The sequence below is a fragment of the Galeopterus variegatus genome, unplaced genomic scaffold (assembly GCF_000696425.1).
Source record: "Galeopterus variegatus unplaced genomic scaffold, G_variegatus-3.0.2 Scaffold6078, whole genome shotgun sequence".
In the NCBI taxonomy this organism is placed as follows: Eukaryota; Metazoa; Chordata; class Mammalia; order Dermoptera; family Cynocephalidae; genus Galeopterus; species Galeopterus variegatus.
In genome coordinates, this window is record NW_007732189.1 from 90911 (window position 1) to 116062 (window position 25152).

The 25152-nt window shown below is 38.0% G+C and overlaps 1 protein-coding gene across 1 annotated transcript in view; it reads right to left on the reverse strand.

The window, feature by feature from the left end:
• Positions 1-875: 875 nt before the first annotated feature.
• Positions 876-25152, reverse strand: part of GLIPR1L2 (GLI pathogenesis-related 1 like 2) — a 45033-nt gene continuing 20756 nt past the window's right edge. The window contains exons 2-6 of the mRNA XM_008590412.1: positions 24404-24649; positions 20723-20826; positions 4466-4551; positions 1272-1298; positions 876-1189 (exon numbers count right to left, since the gene is read on the reverse strand). Of these exons, the coding sequence (XP_008588634.1) occupies positions 876-1189; positions 1272-1298; positions 4466-4551; positions 20723-20826; positions 24404-24649 (777 nt within the window). The remainder of the gene's footprint in view (positions 1190-1271; positions 1299-4465; positions 4552-20722; positions 20827-24403; positions 24650-25152) is intronic.

A 25152-nucleotide genomic window follows, 5' to 3' on the forward strand; every position in this document is an offset into this window, starting at 1 on the left:
CTATGCTAGGTATTTTTAATTCAGTTTATTTATTAGTATTACCAGTGGTTAACTCATCTTACTAATTTATGAACTTTAACTACAAATATTGAATAATTACTAGTAAGTAACTTTTTAAAATTTTATTTTATCATATAAATTTGGAAGCAACCATATTGCTCATTCACAGCTAATTACATTTTTGGCATTTACTAGCCCTCCGCAGCAACAAATTACATCAAATCTTTAATGAAATGTTGAAGATGAAGTAGAAAAAAATAAATTTGTCTTTTAACAGATGTACATTTAAACCATAACAAAATCATACAGCACATGGAAATTACCTCTACCACCACCACCGCCACCACTAATGACTATGATAGCAATAATAAAAACAAGAAAACCAATATGTATAAAATGGTTGTTCTGAACTTGGAATGGTCCTAAGCACCTTACAGGGATAATCTTATTCAATATTCAAGAAACTTAACTCTTTTAAAAAATACTTAAAGCATAGAGATGGAGACATATTGAGAAAATGGAACTTATTTCCTTTATAAGGATATCATATTGAAATCTTAAGATTAATTAGACTGGTCAAATCTTTTTCATTGGTTCTATTATTACAACTTTATCTGTTCTTAGTGTCTAAGAGTTTGCCTTATACTTACTATACAATATATGTTTTCTGTTTGTTTTTCAAATTTATCTTTGTTGAGTAAGTATAGGAAAGAGAAGGGAATTTAAAAAGTTACAGTAGTGATTTGTATATTTTCTTTCTTGTTAAAGCTCAATGTTTTATTTTTTACAAGTTTGGCTACTTTTTGTATTATACTTTTGGCTTTTGTTGGTGGTATATCTTCCCCCTCCTCTTCCTCCTTTTTTTCTTTTTCCTCTTACTTCTGCTCCTCCTCTTTTTCCTCCTCCTCCACTCCCTCTTCCTCCACCTCCTCTTCTTCCTCCTCCTCCTCTTCCACTTCCTCCTGTTCCTTTTCTGCTTTCTTCTCTTTTTCTTGCTCTGCTTCAGATTCCTCAGGGGTAAATGTCATCTGTTGCTCTCGTAAGATATTTGGAAAGTATGGCTGTACTATCAAAACAATTATGACACAAAGCAAAAAACACAGTATTCTCAGTAATAAAATAAACATGCATAGTGGATCACACACAGTTGGCCGTGGCACTTCCCACCTTGGATACCAAAATTGGTAATCTGTAAATAAAGAAGCAATTGAAAGCTGAATTTCACATAAAGCAGTTAAATGGTTCAAGAAACAAAGGACAATAATACATACATATGGCTTGGTCACGATCTGCATTACCTAGAAAGAAAAAGAAAGTCCATAAAAAAATCAGATAAAATTTCTTCTTTCTCTAGAATATAATTTTTCCAACAATAGTGCCACCATTCTCCTAGTTCTCAGGCATCATGTCATCATCTTTGATGTCTCCTCTCCAACCAGTACTGAAATGTAAAGTACAAAATATTCTCTCTTAGTAAAAGTCAGCCTGGTCTGCTACAGAGAGTATGAAAATATAGGAGTGAGGAGATGTGGATTTTAGTACTAATTCTGTCTCTAAATCATTGTGTCATCTTACATAAGTCACTCCATTTCTGCCCTCTGAAGAACATTCCAGCTCTGACATTCTAGGATTCTACATTTCTTATTTTCATATCCTTTTCCCCCAGATAAGTTCAAATTAATCTTCTGAATCTACCACTTTCCTCATTTAATTCTTATTTTCAGAAGCTTTATTTCCCAACAAAATTAACTCTATAGCCTGGCATTCATTGTTTTTAACTAACTATCCCAGTGAGATTATAATACTCTTCAGGAAATAACTTCCCTTTCTTCTGCTCACCTTGGCAGAGAGGGTGAGACAGCCATTCCTAGATTCCGCTAGGAAGGAGAATGGGAGGATAAATGAGTTCTTACACAGAGCCGGCCCAAGGGCAATCAGAAGTTTGTTTTGCAATGATATTACCCTTAGGGGTAACATTTTTATGGGGAGTTACTTTGAAACTAGGTAAATACACTGTTTCTCACCAGACTTTTAGTTTATTTATTTATTAATTTACAGCAGTATGAATCTATAGTTTCCTGTTTTATTCAATGGGTTATACTTGATCACTATTATCATTATTTTGGTGTTCAGATTGTCCCAGATTTGATCAGTGAAAGCCCTTTAAGATGGTATCTGTGTCCTTTTGTTACACGTCCGCATCATTCTTTGAGCACTTCCTTGCTTTCAAGTATAAAAAGATGTTCTAGATTCATCTTACACTTTCCCTGCCCTAGCCCTGGAATCGGGTTTTTCTCCAATGAGCCTTGGTTTCTTTTTTTGCTTTACAGACTTTACAAACTAAGATCTGGGTGCTAGTTGGGATCACTGCTTTGAGAGATCAGTTTCTCTAAGACCTTTTCAAGGCTAGGGAATATATATATGTAAATACATATATATACACACATTTATATTTACCCTTTTTATATTTATTGAAATACTTAAGTTGCAATACCACTAATTCCAATTCACCATCACAAGATTCATGCATGTTTTCTTCCTTTACATATTTGTACTCCACTCTCCGACAGTGAGAAAATTAGCCCCCATTATTCTTAATTTATTTACTTATTTATCAATCCCCCAATATGCTTCCAATCTCCTATCACTGCCTCCACCCTCCTCCCCCACATGGGTGTGCTCCACACCCTGCTTAGGCTTGGACATCTCACACCAGGCTGATAGAGTACCCAAATATAGCAAATAAAAATAAAGGATGCCCACTTAAATTTGAATTTCAGAAAATAACAAATATTTTTTAGTATAAGTATGTCAAATGCAATATTGGTATATACTTATACTAAATTTTTTTTTTTGGTTTATCTGAAATTCAAAGTTAATTGGGTATCCTGTATTTAATCTCCCAACCTATAGGCTGGCCCTCTACTTAGACACCCTTCCACTCTGTTCAGACTTTGAAATTCAGCTCTGGGCTTCTCCAGTATGTGGATTGCCTTCTTACCCCAATAGGGCCCTGAACCCATTCATGCCAGGTCACCTTCCCCACATTAAAGCCTTTCACACCTAGTTTGGACTCTGACACCTCATGTGAGGTTACCACTTAGGACAGATGCCCTTTAACCTGGTTAGGTTTTGATACATCTTGTTAGGCTTCCCTTCTATGTGAAGCTTCTCATTCTGCTTGGACTCCAACAACCAGCGCCAGACTATCCCTCCATGGATGCCTTCCTCACCTGCTCAAACTTGGACACCCTATGCCAGGCTTCTTCCTTCCAGTCCATAATGATGCTCTCCTCACCTTGCTTGGGCACAAATACCACATGCTGAGCCACCCCTGCATGGACATCCCTTCACCCTGCTCTGGCTTTGATTCCTGAAGCCTGACCTCATGTATGGACATTCACTTCACTCCATGAGTGCTCTGACTTCCTTTCCTGGACCATATCTCTGTGTGGACACCATTCTCACCCTGCTTAAGCTGTTTCCCCATGCCCACTGCAGCTTGCGTGGATCCCTTGGCATCCTGTTTAGGCTCTCACATATCGCATCTGAATGCCCCTCTGTATAGATACCTACCTCCCACTGACCTACCTAATGACTCTAGGATTGAATTTTTAAGGAAGAGGAAGAAAAGGGGAAGAGGAAGAGCAAGACTTTGCATCTCAATTTAAACAAAGCAAGGGCAGAAATGTTAGGGTGGACTCACCCCAGCAGTGGTGTTACAATGAAATTGTCCACTATTTTTTTCGTTTGTTTTTATAAGCACAAAAGCATAATACAGTATGCGCTTTACTTACTGTCTGAATCTGTCCCCTACCACATTCTTCTAAGCATTGTATACTCCAGGTACAGGTATACTTTTGAAGTATGAGGGCACTTCAAAAAGTTCATGGAAGGATTTGTACTATCGTCTAATTCCATTTTTCCATGAACTTTTAAAAATGCTCTTGTATGTTCTCTTATGTTTGGAAAAACTAAAAAAAAAAAAATAATCAAACATATTTTCTACTTTTTGCTTTTTGAATATTTGGAGTAACTTTCATTTTTGGGGGGTGGGGAAACTAAAAGAAAAGGCTATTAAACTTTTCCTAGTTTACTTTTAGTAGATATTTTTGCATATCCCATCCTTTAAAACATTACTTGTCAGGAATTAACTGTTTCAGGCATTAATTATGAAGCTTTTTCAAGGTGTATCTATTAGTTCTCCTTCCTTCTTTCTGACGTTCTGGTATGTCCTTAGGGAAAGGAATAGAGTTAGGGTAGAGTGGAAAAGACTCCACAGTTTAGAAAAATCTAAAGATGATACTGCTTCAACCTTCCTTTGATAATATAATGATAGCATTCTGATCAAAAGAACAATATTAATAATAGTGAAATACTACTGTTCAATCAGTTCATTTTTCTCATAGTCCAATGAATTATGGATTTTTTTCTTTTCATGTTTAAGTTATTTTCTTTATCTTACTGCATAGATAATCTGTGCATTTGTCATGTTTGCCACATTTAGTACAAAATATTCCTGGTTCATAAGGCCTTCGTGTCAGAGCTCCTCTACAAAAAAGCAGAAAACATATAGTTAGAAAAAGCCTCAATTTTTACATGTTATTTAAATAATATAGTTACCAATTTTTAATTAGTTTAAAAAGGTGATTAAGAAAATGGACCCAAGGAAGTACTTAAATTGGAGATGCAATCTCCCCCCCCACAATCCCATAAACAATCTCTTCTGAAACTAATTCCCATGTCCTTGAAACAAAGTATTGCAGTTGAAATATGAGTAGGTTTTGAAGCTTCTTTCATTTTAGTTTGAAACAAAATATATCCTTTAAAAAAGGATAGTATAGAATGCTTTATAAACTTTTAAATAAACTTTTAAAACTGCTTTCTGGTGACACAAATGTATAAAAAGTTTTGTAGAAATGATATATTAATTATCTGAAGAGTTTACAAAATTCTGAAGTGCCTATTATCCCAAAGACCCAGCTGCATGGATTGCTTTAGGATCCACATGAAAAATACGTAAATATATAAACAAGCAAATAAACACAAATGGGATTTTGCAAAGTTAATTTAATCCATCGTATTGAGCTGAAGATAGAAGTGATAAACTATTACATTGAATGTCCAGAGCTAAATAATGAAAAACGTCTCCAAAGTAGTTATGAATTGGGAAGTTTATATAAACGATCTTGGATAAGAAAGATAGAGAAGATAGCAGGAAAAAGATACTTGTGAGCAGGAGGAGGGTCATTAATTCTGGTCATTTAAACAGGATTGTTGGAAGCTATAAAAATAAATGTTAGGCATAAAAATCCCTAGTTAAGCCAGCCCAGACCATTTAGAAGAATGGCCAAACCTAAAAAAATATATACTAAAAACCTGCTATAAAATTTTTCAGCCATATCTTATATAATCAGAGGGTTTTGGTGATACCCAATAAGGTTTCTGATACCACTGAATTGCAAGCATTCCAGTCAGTCCATCAAGCCAGTCCATCAAGTCCAGAAGTTTGTGGTTATTTGCAGATCATATACCATTTCTCCAATTTCACTGTTCTACTATCAAATCATTTCAAGGAAGAAATGCATTTTGTTTAGAACCCAGCCAGAGCACCAGCCTTTCAGAAACTCAAGATATGATCTAGTCACCTTCACCTATACCCTAGTCTACTTTTCCTGCCCTAATCCTTTGTCACTGAAACAAATGCCTCCAACTCAAAAGCAGAGTTATCCTCTCCTAAGACCCTAAAGATGGAAACCCCTGCCCTCATAACTAAGCAAAAAACTACTCACTCTAGACTGCTACTCACTATAAAGACCCTATGATGATATGTCTGATAACTGTAGCCTGGAAAAACTCTGGGAAGACAAATAAACAAATACACACATACACACATACATAAAATAAATAAATCCACACTGTATTAGAATATAATGAATCCTCTTTTCCAAAGATTCAAATTTCATAATCGTTATTTATATCAGATAGCCAGAAATGCCAGGATATATCTCCTATGTTAATCTTTCTCTTGTTCTGAGTTTTTAAGAAGTCGAACTTAAATCAACTCCAGCCTGAATCTACAGTGTAACTCCCAAGTGAAGTTGGAATTATTAGTCCAGATTAGTCAAGTATCTGTAATGAGCAAAGTCCATTGAAATTTCAAGGCTGCCTTGGCAGTGCCAGAAGAAATAGATGAAATACTCTATCTGTGGGCAATTTGCCCTTTCTAAGAAGCAGCCCAATGATTCACTCAGACCAAGTCAAGACTCTGAACATAGTTCTCTGGAACTTTTCTTAGTCTCATATCCGGCTGTACTTTTAGTATATCGCTACTTATAGGACACAGGCCTTAGAAAAGGACATATTGCCTGGGTGGCCTAACAGGCAGCAACAAACATTTCCAACCCCAAATCCATTAGAAGACCATTATTCAAACTTTGTAAAAGATACACAGTTTTCCAGAATGAAAGCACAATTCTGGTGGTAGTGGAAACTTTCTTTGCTTACATTAGACCCATATCTGCTACCACCTTGTTCATCAAGGAGGTAACCTAGCCTCATGGGTTGACAATCTAGCAATTACAATTTGTAGGCAGATTCTTAAAGTTCTCCATCCAAACTTACATAGTCTATACATTGTTCATGGAACAATAGCCAGAGCATATCAAACAGATGTTGATTTTTCCACCTCGTAAAGCCAGAACAACTAGAACACTGGCAACTCCTCTCATTTTCACTACTTCCATATGTCACTGATAAATATCAAAACACTGGCTTCCGGTTCATATCCAGAAGATCTATAGGTTTTCCAGGTAGACTTAAAGAATTTGTTCCAATAAGCTAGAGAAAAATACAATGCAAGAAGCAACAAGGAAGATAATCTAGTTAGAGATCCTATCTGGCTCTCCTTCTGACACATCTACTATATTTGTCTTTGCCAAAAACTCCATGACTACGTCCTGGGCCTATTCGAGGTCAGAAAAAGTATGAACCCTATTGTTTTCCACCTCAAATTATCCAGGAAGATAATCTAGTTAGAGATCCTATCTGGCTCTCCTTCTGACACATCTACTATATTTGTCTTTGCCAAAAACTCCATGACTACATCCTGGGCCTATTCGAGGTCAGAAAAAGTATGAACCCTATTGTTTTCCACCTCAAATTATCCCTGTATGTGCAAAGCCACCTTACTTTACATTACTTTCTGTAAAATTCAGTTGGCCAGGTCTCTTCCCTTCACTTCCACATCCTGCATGTAAACGACTATGGATCACAGATAAATTCTGAAAAATCTCCTTTAGGGATGGTATTATTTAGCTGTACCATCCTCTAATCCTCCTCAAGATAGGAATCTATCTTCTGATCATGCCTCCTTATTCACTGAAGACTTTGTCACCTGATTCACTGTCTTCTGTTTTAGTCAAAATTTTGCCATTGTCCCAGAATTTGAGACCTAGTTGATTACAACATTCATATGGATGATTCACCCAATAACTTGGTGTCACTGTTACTAGATGTCTTCACCATCAAAACATTTCCCAATACTCCATAATTTTTTGTCACTTTGTAGCTATAATCTGGGTCTCGTTATCTCCTAAAATTGACAAAATCAGACATTCTACTCACTGAATACAACCTCCTATGCTTCCAGGTCACTCACTCATTTACTTCTGCCACATTTGCTCATTAATTTCACTGGTACCTCGGTATGGATTGGATGTCCCCACAAAACTTCACTAAGGCTGGATTCCTACTGTGATGGTTGGGAGGGTGGGAAATCCTATTATAGTAATTGAAAGGTGGGGCCCTGAAGAGGTGTTTAGATTGTGAAGACCATGCCCTAGTGAATAGATTAATCCATTAATGGTTTAATGGTGGTCATGGGCATGGTTCTGATGGGTTTAAAAGTAGAGAATGTGAGAAGCTCTTTCTATCTGCTCAAGCCATCCACCATGTGACAACCTGCATCACTCAAAAGAGTCACCATCAACAAGGCCCTCACCAGATGTGTTCCCTGGAATTTGGACTTCCCAATCTCTGAAACTATAAGCAATACCTAGTTTCAGGTATTTCAGTTCTAAGCAACAGAAATGGATTAATACATACCTCAAGTCTATTTTCTCTCCTGTTTTCTCCCTGTCCATCCTGTCGTCTTTTCTCTATGCAACTTAGGATCCATTGTTTCACATATTCTCTAGCCAAAACCTGAAACTCTCTTGCAATATTTTCCTTCACATGCACCTAACAAAATTCCAACATTGGAAAAAATGAAGGAATCCCACTATTCACATTCTCCATGTCTGCTTCAGGGCTACTGGGTGCTGCTGGAGAAAATCATTAAACAAGGTAAAGAATCCTTCTGTGGTTCCCTCTCTAGTCAGCTTCCTCTCTCATTTTCCATAACTATTTCAAAATTTCCCAAAACTCAAAATTCCAACTTGACTGTCTCCCCCTTTGTTCTCAGTACATGATTTGTCCTACTTCACAGATAAAAATATTAGCCTTTAGATTAGAATTCTGGAAATTTCCTGCCAGTAAATATGTCAAATATACCTACCCCAACTTTTCCAATCTTTCTAATACAACCGAGGAACTGCTTCACCATCTTTCTAAGGCTAATTCCTATTATACCCTTCCATCTTCTCAGAGACTTGTGTCCTTAATTACATATACTCTGCCTTTATTCTGTATAAAGACTTACTTTTATTCTGTAGCATGTCTTTCATTTAAATATGTTCACAACTTTCCCATTTAAAAAAATAAAATGAAATAAAAATCTTACCTCAAAATTTTAACCTTATTCTTCTTGCAGCTAGTTGCCCTCCCTCTTTCTTATCTCTTACAACCAAATGTCTTAAACAAATTGATTACACTGTCTTCAATTTCTCAACTTCCTCTCTGTCCTCAATTCATTTCAACCTGGCATCAGTCTCTTCTACTCCACAGAAATGGCTGTTCCTAAGTTTGTCAATGAATTTCTCTCTAAAACTGGTGTCTTCAACTCCTTACATTGCTTGACCTCTTAGAATTTGAAATTGTGGACTACTTTCTTCTAAAAACATTTTCCCCCCATGCCTCCTAATATACCATACTCTTCATTTTTTTTCTCCAACCTATCTGAATACTACTTTTTAGGTCCCACCTCCTAACTCATCTTACTCTAATTGTTCTTAAATGTTGGTATGACATTTCAGAGGTCCTTTTTTCTCCTCACTCTATACTCTCTTACTAGGCAATCCCATCTACTCCTGTGATTTCAATTACTATATGTATTTTAGCATTCTAAATACTTATTCTATACTACATCTTACTCATGAGCTTCTGACCCTTATAAACACCTCCTTACTAAACATCTCAAAATAAATATTTCATAGTCAACTCAAATCCATTATGTTCAAAATGGAACTCATCGGCTTCCCTCCCAGAAGGTTGTGTTCCCCATTGCAGTTAATAGCAATATCATTTATACTTGAGTCAAATATCTGAAAATCTTCCTTGACTCTTTCCTCTCTATGATTACTTAATATCATGACCTACAAATACTGTTATAAAAATGTCTAAAAATGTCTTAAAATACTTCTCTCCTGGGGAAAACTGGACTTAGATGGCTAATTTAATAAAATGGATAAGGGCTGGCATTCGAATGACCTGGCCAAATGAAGGGGATGCGCCACCTCCATCCCTACAGAGGATGTCTATAGAAGAATTATAAGAAGTTGTGAGGGAGTTAAAAATGAAACATGCCCTCTATGCCCAAAATTTCAGAGGACCAGATTTAGAGCTATTCATACCTCATATGAAGGACTATATTCTCCAGGCTGCCCCTGGTGGTTGGTGTGGAACTGTATCATAACAAAATACTTGGAACTGGGTAATTTGCAAAGAAACAATATTTATTGCTTACAGTTTTACCTCTAAGGAAGATATTGATAAAAAGTCCATTTCCGTTAAGTTTGTGAAAGCCTCTCCCCAGGGATAAACAATTCATCCCTTTGTAGAGAAAGGGTGGAGATGTGGAGACACAGGCCAGTGTACTTCCACACCTGGATGATATCCTGAGGTGGATTTCCCCCAGCTCCATTGGACTAGAGGCTGGGCCAATGTTGCCCTTTGGTGTGTGCAATAGAGGGTGACCAGAAGCCCCATGTGGAAGTGATTATATACTGGTCCTGCAACAACAAACAAACGGTAGTGACTCTCGTAGATACCAGAACAGAATTTATTTTTATATATGGGCAACCCATCTAAGTTTAGGGGAGAGATTCAAGTCATAGATGGATGTGGGGGTCAAACAAACTAAAAAAAATTGGCTTGTACTCACAAATTGGATGACTACCAGCTGCCTCATCCTTTCCTTATATATATATTTCTACCAATCCTGAGCATATACTGTTAGAATGAACCCTCAGGATTGAGGAAGGAACATGAGAAGGGGAGCAGTGAATGCAGCACCCCCTGTATTTGATCATATTTGATCCTTTTCCCCTAGAGCTGGAGCAAGCCTCAGCTTTGGAGGAAGTTTTTAATGCAGACTTGCTGGCTGAATCTCCAGAAATAGAAATACACTTGTCTAGCAGAATATAAGATAAGCACAAAGGCTAACTTAGCATGCATTACTTCTGAGTTCCTTCTTTTCTCATGGTTATTTGATATTTTGGACCTTGGCTACAGGGCAGGATGACATTATTTACATAAACGTAGAGCTGTCTTCTGTATAGCCTGGAGCTGCAAACTTGCCGCAAGGCATGCACTGTACAGAAATTGAGAAACCAAGGGAGACATCAATAAAGCTATGCTGATTCCATCTTGAAGCAAATAACAATCCTGCAGGACCCTGAGATACCATTATGGATGAGAACAGAAACCAGATGAAGCCTTGGCAAGAATTTACACCTGGCTCCTTTCAATCTCCTCTTCCCTCCTGCTTTTCACTTCCCACTTCTTACCCCATAAAAACTCTTGGTTAGCTTGAGCATATGAGATGGGTTAATCTACCATCTCCTTCAAATTGCTGGTCCTGAATAAAGCTGCCTTCTCTTTTCAGCATTTGACTTTTGAGTTTTTTGTTTCTGTTTAGCAACGGACAGCCACACTTAGGTTTGGTAACAATACTAGTGGTGGATGTGTTACAAGACCTTGACTTTACAACTACCATGGGTAAGTTTAAGCTGTGCATTTGAGAAATCATGCTTGTTTTGGTAGGACATGCAAAACAGGACCCTATGTGGCTGCCCACATCTCACTGGGTTGTTACTATACAAGCTGCCAGGAGGGCACGATAAAGATCATAGATGCAATTAAAGAACTAGAAAGAGTTGGGGTGATTAAGGCCAGCCCAGAGCCCCTATAATAGCCTGGTGTAGCCAGTTAGGAAACCTAATAGTACCTGGCATATGACTGTGGACTAAAGAGAATTAAACAAGTTTACTCCATCCATACATGCTGCTGTGCATAACATAGCTTCCCTCCTGGAACTGATTTCCTTATTTCTTAAGTCATATCGCTGTGTATTGGATTTGGCTAATGCTTTCTTTAGTACTCCTTTGGATCAATCATCACAGGATCAGTTTGCCTTTACATGGAATGGGCAGCAATGGACTTTACAAGCATTATCACAAGGGTACCTACATAGCCCCACCAACTGTCATGGTATGGTAGCTAGAGATTTAGAAAAATGGAGGACAGATGTGTCCCTGAAAATGTATCACGATATTGGTGATGTCATGTTAATGAGTGATGATTTGCCCTCTCTCTCCCAAGCAGCAGTGTCCTTACAGGCATACTTTGAAGACCCAGAGATGGGGGGTAAATGCCCACAAGATTCAAAGCCCTCAGCAGTCTATAAAATTCCTGGGAGTAATTTGGTCGGGTAAGACAAAAGTCATGCCAGAATCTAACTGATAAAGCACAGGTCTATCCTATACACAAAACGGAAAGATTTACAGACCTTTGTAGGGTAGTTGGACTACTGGATCCTGTTTATTCCTCACTTGACACAAATTTTGAGACCCCCATATGCCATGATTAAAAAACAAGCAGCCAGATGATAGATGATGGATTGGGATACTCCCCAGAGAGGGGCATTTGATAAAGCTAAATTGGCTGTCAAACAAGTACAAGTTAGCAGTGTTGACAGCAGATGTAGGATGTGAATTCATTGTTAGTGCCTTATCCAGAGGGGTACAGTTGGGGCCTGTAGCAAAAACAGAATGGGAAACATATCCCATTAGGATTCTAACCACAGCTTTGGAAGGGCACAGAAATCAGTTACAGTCCCCTTGAAAAACAGCTTTTAGTTCTCTATTTGGCATTGCAGCAGACTGAGAGGCTGATGAATGACTTGCCAGTGAAAGCATGCACTTCCTTGCCAGTGTGGGAATGGGTCAAAGATACATTTCTGAAACCGAAGAGTGCATTGCAGCAGACTGAGAGGCTGATGAATGACTTGCCAGTGAAAGCATGCACTTCCTTGCCAGTGTGGGAATGGGTCAAAGATACATTTCTGAAACTGAAGAGTGCCTGTGTTCAGGTAAGCACCCTGAAAAAATGGTATGGTTACTTACAGTAGAGAAGCTCCTATTACATTAGCCCAGTGATCTAAGAAATGCACACACTGTTGGGAGCAGTTACATCGAAGAGTGCCTGTGTTCAGGTAAGCACCCTGAAAAAATGGTATGGTTACTTACAGTAGAAAAGCTCCTATTACATTAGCCCAGTGATCTAAGAAATGCACACACTGTTGGGAGCAGTTACATGTAGATCTGGACCATATTCCAAAACAACAAGATGTCTCTTCCCTCCTTCCACAAATACAAGAGGGTGTGGGCATCCCTCCTTCTGACACCTGGTATACTGATGGTAGCAGCCAGGGGAACCCACCCATCTGGCATCTCTCTGCTATCCAGTTAGATTCTGACCTTATTTGGTTTGAGGAAGGAACTAAACAGAGTAGGCAATGGGCTGACATATTAGTGGTGTAGATCCTATTGACCCACAAACCAAAGCTACTTAATATACCTATGGATAGCTGGGCTGTTTGGAAAGGATTGACAACTTTTATGCAAGAAAACTGGCACCAAGAAAACTGGACAATACCTGTTAAATCACTTTGGGGGTGCTGAATTGTGGAAGGGCATATAGTAAGTCTGCACCCAGATAACAGCCAATTGTCTATATGGTATGTATCGGCTCACTCCCCAACCACTTTGCTAGACAATCATGAGGCAGATGCCTTAGCCAAAGACTGAGCTATTTTGCTAAAGACTTGCTTATACCCTCTGATGTGGCTGACTGGGTTCACTGTAAGTCTGGCGCCACTGGGACTCAAAAACAACATGGGAGACAGTGAAGAGACTACATCTGCCTATAAGATAGTAAGATCTTCAGGCTGCAGATAAGTACTGTCCATAGTGTTGTTTGAGGTAATGCCCATTTAGACACATGCCAGGGCATATTGGGGGTTCCACCCATCTTGTTACTCTGTGACAGACAGATTACATCAGCCCCCTACTGATTATTGGAGAGACACCAGTACATTTTAACTTGTGCAGACGCTGTCATGGGACTTGTGCAAGCATTTGCCTATAAAAGGGCAAATCAAGATGTTACAATAAAGGGACTTACTGAGTTAGAAAATATGTATGGGACTCCGGCTTAAATATACAGTGATCAAGGAACTCATTTTACTAGATGTGATATACAGGAGAGGGCCAAGGCCTGCAACATATTTTGAACTTTTCATTTGTCTTATAACCCTACTGCCACTGGCCTCATTCAAATGGATGAATGGTATGATCAAAACCACACCAAAGACTTTGTCACCAGAGGGGACCCTGTATGGATGGCTCCCCAGAATGATTGAAGCCATCAGAGTAACAAATGCTGCCCCCACACTAGGGCACATGTCTGCATATGATCAACTTGCAGAACACCCACCAATAACCAGAGCTCTAAAAGTACAGACAGAAGAGGGAGGACTGCAGCCCATATAGCAAGATGGTGGACTTGTTCTGCATTTGCCACAGGACCTCCCACCTGGTGACACTTTAACAGATTGGAAGCTGAAATGGTATCTCCCTCCCTAGGAGCTTGGTATTCCTATTCCAGGGGGAGTTACCTTACTTCTGGCATTACACTCAGCCCCTATTTTTATCGAGGTGGGGGTCCTACTTTACCATTATTTCTTCTAAGGTCCTAAACAGGGGACAGAAGTTGGTTTGCTACTATAGGTGCCTCAGAAGGCCCTATATTTGATATGTTAATACCTTCTACTAATGTCATAGGTCAGAATATATGGTATTTTCCACCTAGGAAAATGGCTAAACCAAGGGTGGTTTTAGCCAATGGTGATCAGACAACAACTGTGTTAATGTTAAAAGAAGACTTGTCTTACCTAGTGCCTTTAAAACATTTGTCTTATCGCCCTTAGCTTTTCAGGAAGGTTTTTGCCTACAACATTAGGGAATCCTCTTCTGTCCTGGGCTGCCACCCTTGCTGAAGTGCACAATAATGACTCCAACTGTTGGATATGCAGATTGTTGCCAATGCTCAATGCTGAGGGGATGCCATGGAGGGTGGTACCCTTCAACAAGACAAAATAAATCTCTGGGTGGGGATGACGACTGTAGAGAAGAAAATCCATTGGGCACTCTGAATACTTTGTGAAGGTCCATAGTCTTATTTGACTATCAGCATATTATGTTTTTGCTGATACCTTTATTGCATGCAAACTACCTTCCAATATCTGGCCCAAGGGTATTCGAGGAAGAGGGGGCAGATAATATTATGAGGGCTGTAAGATGTCAGGTCCAGAATGTAGGGCTGTGAGCATAACTGACTCCATCTTGGGCCCTTACTACTTGTTATGTGTTTGTGAGAGCTTTGCCCATAAAATTATACAGTAACTAGGGGAAAGACAGAACAATAGATAGGAACAACCTGCTGACTGTAAAGAAGGAATGATTAAATACCAGTGTGGTAATAAGCCAGCCTGGCCACCTGCACCAACATTTGGAGCTGGTTACATTAAACTTGTTTATAAACTGCCTATATAAACCTGAGCTCAGCCTTGAGATAGTCCAGAGAGAGGCCTGGCATGTGCCTTTGGGTCACTGAACACTTGACTCATTACTCTGTAAGTTACCATGTAATAAATTTCTTTGCTTTATCACACGGAATGGCCTATTTCATTGTTTGGCCTCAAGACACCTTTCCAGTTAGGTGATAATTTGCCTTTGGTCCACCTTCAGACAAGTTCTCCCCCCAAAAATCCAGGATAAGCTTCTATCCTAAGATCCTTATTTTTTTATTTTTTAGTTCTCTCAAATTTGTTTTTTGTCCCCCCAAAATTGTTTTTGATTATACATATTTATGGAGTACAGAGTTGATTGTTAATATTTGTGTACAGTATGTGATGATCAAATCGATATTATTAGCATGTTCATCATCACAAATCATAATTACTCTGTGTCCCTTACCCAATTTCTCTCTAAGGCCCTTCCTCTACCCCTTTTCCACCTCCAGTTGTCATAGGTCTCTTCTCTTTTTCTGAAAATTCAACATTTTATTGTGGTTCATTTATTTCTTTTTTTCACTTTTCTTTCTCTTTCTTTCTCTCTCTCTCTTCCTTCCTTCCTTTCTTTGCCCCCACTTATGAGGATATGCAATATTTCTTTCTGGGCCTAGCTTATTTCACTTACAATTTTCTCCGAGCTCATCCGTGTTGCTGCAAATGGCAAAATTTCATTCTTTTTTATGGCTGAGTAGTATTCAATGGTGTATATATACCACATTTGCCTTATCCAGTCATCCGCTGATGGACATTTAGGTTGGTTCCACATCTTGGATATTGTAAATAGAGCTGCAATGATCATGGGAGTGCTGGGATCCCTTCAACATGATGACTTCCATTCCTTTGGGCATATGCCCAGAAGTGGGATTGCTGGATCATATAGTAGTTCTATCTGTAGTTATTTGAGAAACTTCCATACTGTTTTCCATAATGGCTGTACTAATTTATGGTTCTACTTGGGATCCCTTCAACATGATGACTTCCATTCCTTTGGGTATATGCCCAGAAGTGGGATTGCTGGATCATATAGTAGTTCTATCTATAGTTATTTGAGAAACTTCCATACTGTTTTCCATAATGGCTGTACTAATTTATGGTTCTACTAACAGTGTACAACAGTTCCCTTTTCTCTACATCCTCACCAGCATTTATTTTTCTCAGTCTTTTTGGTGACTGTCAGTCTAACCCGGGTGAGATGATATCTCAATGTTGCTTCTTAGTCATGTCTTCGCCATGTAAGGTAATATTCACAGGTTCTGAGAATTAGGACCTAGGCATATCTTTTAGGGTGCTACCAGTCAGCACACTACACATTCTTTTTTTTTTTTTTTTTTTTTAAAAAGATGACCGGTAAGGGGATCTTAACCCTTGACTTGGTGTTGTCAGCACCACGCTCAGCCAGTGAGCGAACCGGCCATCCCTATGTGGGATCCGAACCCGGGGCCTTGGTGTTATCAGCACCGCACTCTCCCGAGTGAGCCACGGGCCGGCCCCCACACTACACATTCTAATTTTCAATTTAGGTTCTCTTACTTTCATTTCTACTTAGTATTTCATAATACTGTAAAGGATTGATTTTTATGCCAATTATCCTTAAGAGAGATATCTGTGATTGCCTGTTTGGGGTACATAATCAAATAAAAGTTCAACTGAGTTGACTGACACATATTCTAACCTTCATAGGTAGATTTGCCAATATTTGGATCAAAGGAAAAATGGCTGATAAAAATTTCAAGACAAAGAAGCCTATAGGACAGGAGGTGGAAAGAAGAAGGGGTAATCCCAACAAGTAGCAGCTTCATCTTATCAGTGTAGTCATGGGATACCACTGCACTCACTGTTCTTATTAAGGTCACAAATATCTTCATCATTTGTCATTTTCTCAGGAGCATCTCATACAGTTAACCACTTTGGGCTTCCTCACTTCTGTTCTTCACTTGACTTCCAAGTACGCGACCAGCATGTTTGCATGTTTTTGTTCCCCTCTTACCTCATTAGCATCTTTTCACTCTCCTTTATTACCTCTTTTGCCTAAGGTTGAAATGTTGTAGTGCTCCAGGACTTAGTCTTTAAGTTAAGTCTCCACATTCACTCTCACAAGGTAATCTCATTCAGGGCCGTGACCTGTCTCAGGCCTGTTATACCAGCAGTTCCCTTTACTTAGAAATCTAACACAGACCTTCATATGGCTACTTCCTTCTTATAATTTATTTAAATTTCCTACATTTATTTTTCTACCTAATATGCCCAAACATAAAACATATCTCCTGATATTCCCTGAGTTAATAACACTGACATTCACCCAGATTTTCAGAGAAAAACATAGGCATAGTGTAGCTTGATTATTCTATTCTACTTATTGCTAAAGTCAAACCCATCAGCTGGCATTATTAGCTCCCCCTTCATAATATGTCTAGAAACTGACCTTTCCTCACAATTTCTGTACTCTGATAGGCATAATTCTAAGATAGATGACAAGATCCCCAACCCCTCATGTATATGCCATGCATAATTTCAAGGACAGTGAATATGATGGATTTTACTTCCATTGTTGTATTGTACAGTTAACCTTAAAATATTGAGATTATCCAGGTGGGCCTGATCCAATCAGTAGGGACTTTTAAAAGCAGAGAATTTTCTTTGGCTTGTCACAGATTAGAAGTCAGATTTGCGGCATAAGAAGTCTCTGACATGCCTTTGTTGACTTGAAGATGGTGGGGTCCATGTGTCAAGGAATGTGGGTAGCCTCTAAAAAATGAGAGCAACACATGGCTGAGAGCCAGCAAGGAAATGGGGACCTGAGTCCTATAACCACGTGGAACTAAATTCTGCTAACAGCCTGAATGAGCTTGAAAGCAGTTTCTTCTCCAGAGCCTCCAAATGATAACTCAGTTGACATCTTGATTTTGGCCTCTGAGACTCTGAGAGAGAATCTGGCCACACTGTGCCTGGACTTATGACCTACTGAACTGTACGATAATAAATGGGTGCTGTTTTAAATCACTACATTTGTGGTAATTCATTATGCAACAGTAGAAAAACAATCCACATGCTAAAATCCTAATCCAAGATACCACAGTCTAAAGACTGCACTACAGAAACAGCCTCCTAATTGTATTTCCTCTTTGTACCCTTGTTTCCTTGTACTTCATTCTTCACACAACAGCCAGAGTAATAATTTTTTAGGTGTTCTTTTCATGACAGAGATAAGATTATGTCACTTACGTGCTTAAGAACTTCCAATGGCTTTGTCACTACTTAATAACGAATTCAGAAATCTTTAATATAGCTGCAATGGGTTAAATGTATCCCCTAGAAGTTCATGTATTGGAAACTTAATCTCCATTGTAATAGTGTTAAGAAGGTGGGAAATCCTATTATGGTAACTGAAAGGTGGGGCCTCTAAGAGGTGATTAGATTGTAAGGACTGTATCCTCATGAATGAATTAATCCATTGATGGTTTAATGGGTGGTCACGAGTGTAGTTATGATAACTTTATAAGCAGAGCAAGTGTTGCCGTGAAGAGTCACCACCAAGAACAAGGCCCTCACCAGATATGTTCCCTGGTCTTTGGACTTCCCAGCCTCTGAAACTGTAAGAAATTTCATTTACTTTATACATTACCCAGTTTCAGGTATTCTGTTATAATCAACAGAAATGGACTAATACAATGGCCTATATTATTCTATTTGGTATAGCTGTCACCTGTCTCTTTACATCAACTCCTATCTCCAACCACAGCTATTCATTACTCAAACATGCAAACTCATTCCAACCTCAAAGATTTTATACATACTTTTACTTCTATTTAGAACATTCTTTAGCCATCTTCCTATGATTTGGCTTTCAGATCAAATGTCACCTCCTTTTGTGACTACCCTATCAAATAGGAAACAACCATACCAGTCATTCTCTATTTGTTTATCCTCCTTTATTTTTTATGGCATATTTTATTATCAAATTAAAATCTATTTATTTATGTGTTCACTTTTAAATAAATGTTTGTCTCTCTGCCAAAAGTATAAACTAAATATGGTCAGCCATTTTTGGTCTTGGTAGTAGAAAGAACAGAACCCATACATAGTTGCTGGGTGAACAAATGGGGACTAGTGCCCCAGAAAAACCTCAACGCTTCCCCCCTACCCAAGTGTTCAATTCTGTTTGAATTTGTAATGCCAATCAGTAATAACTCAAAGTTTCTCCATGTAATAGACATCCCAGTGCTCCCAGTCTGTAGGAAAAAAAGGAAGCCTAAAAAGTTTTGCAGTTAGTTTATACCCCAAACTTTCTTTGTATGTCTATGTTCAAAGTCAGCAAAACTAATCATATAAGAGCTTTCTGAATTTAATTCGACTTACATGGTAAGTTGTATTAGTAGTAGTTGTATTATTTTCCCTATCTAGAGAATATGATCAGTAATCAATACCTTTTTTTTTCAATTTTTAATTCAAAAGCATTTTATTTGGCAGAAATTCCTTCTCAATCCTAGTAGGTAGTCAATTTTTAGTGTTTATTTAAGATGTTGGTTAGAATATTTTCTCATTTATCTGGAAGTTATAATATTATTTACAGTATCATATTGACTTACAAGAAAGCTTGAGACTTTCCAATAGAGCTCTCCAGAGATGGGAGCTACTTTGGGAGATAGTTATTTCCCATCATTGGAAGGTATTCAGGTATTGGGTAATTAGCCACGTGATGAGTAAACGGAAATAATACAAACCTCATTGGATATTTTGACTAGAAGACTTTTGGACTTTCGAAGTGCTCTTCTATCTGTGAGATATTGTGATTCCTTATATGTATGAGACTAGCCCCGATTAATAATGCAACCTTCAAGAGGTGGTCAGTTAAAAGTGTACTTCATGTTATAAAACTGACTGTATTAGTCCATTTCTGTTGCTTATAACAAAATACACAGAACTGGGTAATTTATAAAGAAAATGAAATTTATTGCTTACAGTTTCTGAGGCTGCAAAGTCCAAGGAACACATATGGTGGTGGTGACAGGGACCTAGGGGTCTCACATTGCAAGATAGTAGAAGCAGAAAGAGAGCCTAACCTTTCATGTGCTCTTCTTTCAAAGCCCTCTGAAACACGCCCATGACCACCATTATTAATCCATTCACTACAGCATGGTCCTGCAATCTAATCACCTTTTCAAAGCCCCACCTTTTAACAATCATAATGGGTTTCCCATCCTCTTAACACTGTCATAGTGGGGGTCAAGTTTTGGGGGGACATTCAATCCAATGCACTGACATATTCCTGAAACAATTCTTACTACATAAATTTCAATACACCTATTTTATTTTCTTTTGACTTTTATTATAAATTGGTAATAAGCTATTTTGGAAAGCAATTTGTGTCATGCTAATTAGGCTAGATATTGTGAAATAATAGTAAAATTAAGATTCCTCTAGAAGGTAATACTTGGCTAGTCTACAATAAAAATCAATATGTTCAGTTATGACTTACTTCATTATGGAATTGAAAACATTTCAACATAAAGTCTTTAATTAATACCTTATATTTAATTATTTTATAGTTCATAAAAACACTTAGAATAATATATTAAAAGTTAGAAAAATTTAACCTTGAAATATTCTCAATTAAGTTTTACATTCTTTTATTAATTTAATGTAACTTACCCTGGTGCATAGTTGCATATGAAAATTGCTGCATGTATAATCTGTCCAATTCTTGAGCATGGAGTAACAGCACAACCAACTTTGTAGGAGTTGTCCCAAACAAGCTGAAATAAAATTTCCAAAGAAAACATAAAATATAATTTGAAATATTTACTCTCTCATATTATGAACAATAATATATCCAATGCACACAGAACCTTTAACGAAGCAATTCAAGAAAGATGAACTATTTTTATTCAGGCACAGGTAAGGAATTATCATGGATTTCGGACAGTATTTCCAAACCTGTATTTAGAGAAACACTTTAAAACATTATACCAATACCATATTATTAGGAAGAAGTTTGAGAACACTGATCCAGAATAATGCTTCAGAGCTAGAAGAAGTAACATTTGATGAATTAATTTTCTTTCTTTTTTTTTTTTTAAAAAAGATGACCGGTAAGGGGATCTTAACCCTTGACTTGGTGTTGTCAGCACCACGCTCACCCAGTGAGCGAACTGGCCATCCCTATATGGGATCCGAACCCGTGGCCCTGGTGCTATCAGCACCGCACTCTCCCGAGTGAGCCACAGGCCGGCCCAATGATGAATTAATTTTCAACGTCTGGTTGAATTTGAAAGTTTTAGGTCACTGGCAGAGAGGAAGATGGGGAAGAGAGGAGAAAATGTTTTGGGAAAATTGAAGTTGTGAATAGAAGGCAGAAAAAGAAATAGTACGATTATAGAAGGAAAGGAAGAGAGAAATACAAGAGTAGAGAGTAATTGCTGTTAGGATTTCTTCTTCCTTTTGCTGAGGAAATTTCATTACAAGATAAAACAAAGTCTGGGCTTTTCATTAAAAAAAAAGAAATGAATAAAAAAAAGAGCTGGTTCCTATAAAAGGAAAAACAGGTCTTGAATTGGAGTGAAAAAGATGAGAATAATGAAAGACATTCCAAAAATTCTTTGTATGACTTTAATATTTCTAACACTCCCAAGTGAACAAGATAGTATTTGTTTTGTTAACTTCTGTGGAAGAGAGAGGAACTATTTCTATTTTCTTTATCTCAAGCCTTAGTGATTTTAAAATTATGATTCTTAGAAAAATAGAGTGACAGATTAAAAGAACAGAGAATAGAGAAGCCACAGCTGTGCCCTTCAGATGGAGTTACTTGGAGGTGGCAGGGAAGAAGAGGGCTTGGCGGCCCCCAGGACAGCAAGACCACTACTAGAGTTCCCATGGACCCATGCAGGAGCAAGGAGCCAGAACAACTGAAAAAAGGTAGCCATTCAGAGGCTGGTGAATCATTGCAAGGGACGGGCACAGGGCCCGTCCCATGGGAAGTGTTTGGAGCACAGGCAGTGGGGGAGACAGGCCCACCTGTAGAACACTGGGGCACAGCAAGGACAGCCCATCCACCTGCCAATCAGTGCATGACCACTCAGAGGAGACTGGTGAGGAATGCAGAATTGTATGGAGTGCAGTTTGATGAAAAAACTCAGGCCCAGATCAGCGATTCTACTGGAGAGCCGGAAGTAACTATAAGGTCAACCGTTAAACCCTGAGCTGCACAAAAAGCCTTCCCTAGGGAAACAGCAGCAAAGCAGTAATTTAGCTCAACCACACAGCTCAAGTACTAGTTCCTACAGGAAGTTCTCCCCTTTTAGAAGTAAGCAAAGGACAAAAAATTAGTTCTGGCCCAGGCACACCGCCAGCACCTTGGGGCCCGCCCAGTGGCTGGAGGCATGGAGCCGGGAACTGGACCCCACCCCCCCAACCAGACATACCGCGCCAGTGCCTCAGGGCCCACCTGGTGACCCTGGCATGGAGAAGGGGATCGGACCCCCCACAACCAGGCACAACACACCAACACCTCTGGGCTTGCCCAGGGACCTAGGGTATGAAGAAGGGGACCAGACTGCCCTCCCACAACCAGGACCACACCACACCAGTGCCTTGGGGCCCGTCCAGGGACCAGAGGCATGGAGAAGGGGACTAGACGCTTCCCACAAACAGGCACACTGCCAGCACCAATGAGCATGCCAAAACCATCACCTCCATGTGGGTGGCCCACCACAGCCACCACAATAACTATGGCTGCTGCGAAAGTGGCTAGACACCACAACCACCACACAGATGGTCTACCAGCCAGTGGAATGCATTGACACAAGAAGAGTCACCAGCAGAGATAAAGAAAAAAAGAGGATGGGCTCTCTCCACAAAGCCCATTTCAGAGTGACAGAAGAAGAATCTGCTCCATGATAATATTGGGGGACCTGATCACACATCTCAGCATTGGACAGATCATCTAGGCAACAAATTAACACAGTAACCTTTATTCTTTCACAAAGAGAGAAGAAATCTAGGGTAATTAGAGGGGAGGGGGGGGAGGGACTTGGGGATGGGGAGAGATTGTACAAGCGGCAGACAGAATAGTTACAATTTATAACAATATATATGCTAGTAATGTTGATTTGATCAACATATCTTAATGTTGAACCCCCAAAATATGTACAATCAATTTTGATTCAATAAATAAAATAAATTTAAATAAATAAATAAATAAAAGAACAGAGAATAGAATGTCTATGAAAGTTGAAGTAGGCTTAAGCAGGTCAAATGCAGGAAACAAGAATACCTAGGAGACTGAAATGAAGAAGTGAAAAACATGGAGTAGTAGATTTGGTTAGTTTATAGAGAGTATTGAGGTCATATTAAGGAGTATAGTTTTGACATGAGTAAGACAATGAAAAATCACTGTAACTTTCTAGAAGAAGAAAACTGTTAAAAGCAAAAAACAACTGCTCAAAAATTTTTTGAAGCATGATACATTTGATGGGACAGAAAGACATGAGCTCAATGTGAACAAATTCCAAAATTTTAAATTCTACATAAAACGCGACATAGGATCTATTGATTGAAAAACGTTGATTTTTAAAATAAACTTGGGTGTTCATTCAATAATTTCTTGATTCCTGATAAAAATATTTATTGAAGACCTAAAAAATGCCATACTGTACTGAGAATATGAGGGATCTTCAAAAAGTTCATGGAAAGATTCATATTATCTTTTAATTCTATTTTTCCATGAACTTTTTGAAATACCCTCATACATGGACAAGAAGACAAGCTCTCTGCCTTCAGTGTAGTATCAGATATATGAATAGATGCTTATTAAATAATGTGATATGTGAATTAATAAAGATTTGCATGGGAAATGAAAAGTGTTTCAGTATTCCTGAAGCATACTGTGAGGGTGGACTGTTGAACATGAGACAGGGAAATAATTCTACTAATTTGCATTTTAAATGCTTTAATTAATCAGCTATATAGTAGTATGTGTATTAATCTATGTAAAAAAATATCATCTTTTACTCATGTTCATGGTAAGTAATTTATAAACAATTTTTATTTGCTGGTTTTTTCCTTCCTTCCAGTGTGCACTGATTTTAGAAAAGGACCTTTCATCTTTGGATATGGAGATTAGGTTTATGGTATTTAAAGGAATGTTTTAATTGTATGGTTCACATAATAAATGCAATTATAGACATTTTGAAGCTCTAGGACTGATTAGAATTTTGTTATTAGAAGTAACAATTTTACCATTTGAGTTTATAAATTTGAAACATAATCAATAAAACTAGGCAGTAAAGCAATTAAGGAGTCAATTGAATTAATAACAATGTAAAAATTAGATACCTGAGTGTAATGAGAACAGTCTTCAGAACAACTGTCATTTTCAAAATTATACTTTTTTTTCTCTGCATACCAACTTTTGATAGCAATAGTTGCAGTAAATTCATTTTCAGGGCCAACCCACATATTTTCACCAATACCATTAAATGTAGGATGGGCCATTTTTATGTCTTCTAAATAAGTATTATGCTCAAACACACATTTTTTCCCCCATGCTCTAGCAGTCCGTGATAAAGCTACATCCCAAGTCTGAAAAAAAATGCAAAAAGCAAAGAGAACAAAATAATAATTTTTTTGTCTGCTCTAAATTATTTTTCTTGAGTTCTTATAGTTAGATGTAAGGAAAACAAGTCAAACTTTGTACTTACGTGTCTTGTTGTGTTATTCCTATGGGCTAAAACTTTTTTGAGATAATCATAAACAATATGACTGTTTCCTTAGACAAAGGACCATGCATATTGTAATTAATATATTAGAATGATAAATGATGCAAATTATTGTAATATTCTTACATGCAGTCTGTCCAGAACTGTACAATATGCTTACATGTAGTTTGCTCAGAATATATATTTTTAATTTCATGCCTTTTTATAGATAGTAATACAACAATTTAAAATATTATTCATTTTATAACTTTCTTGAGCACAGATTATATACAAAATATTGCATTGTCAGGAGTTAAATAAGTCAGCATAAATTTTGTCTTCAAGTTGCTCATTGTTAGGAGAATAAGATATTATATATATATATTT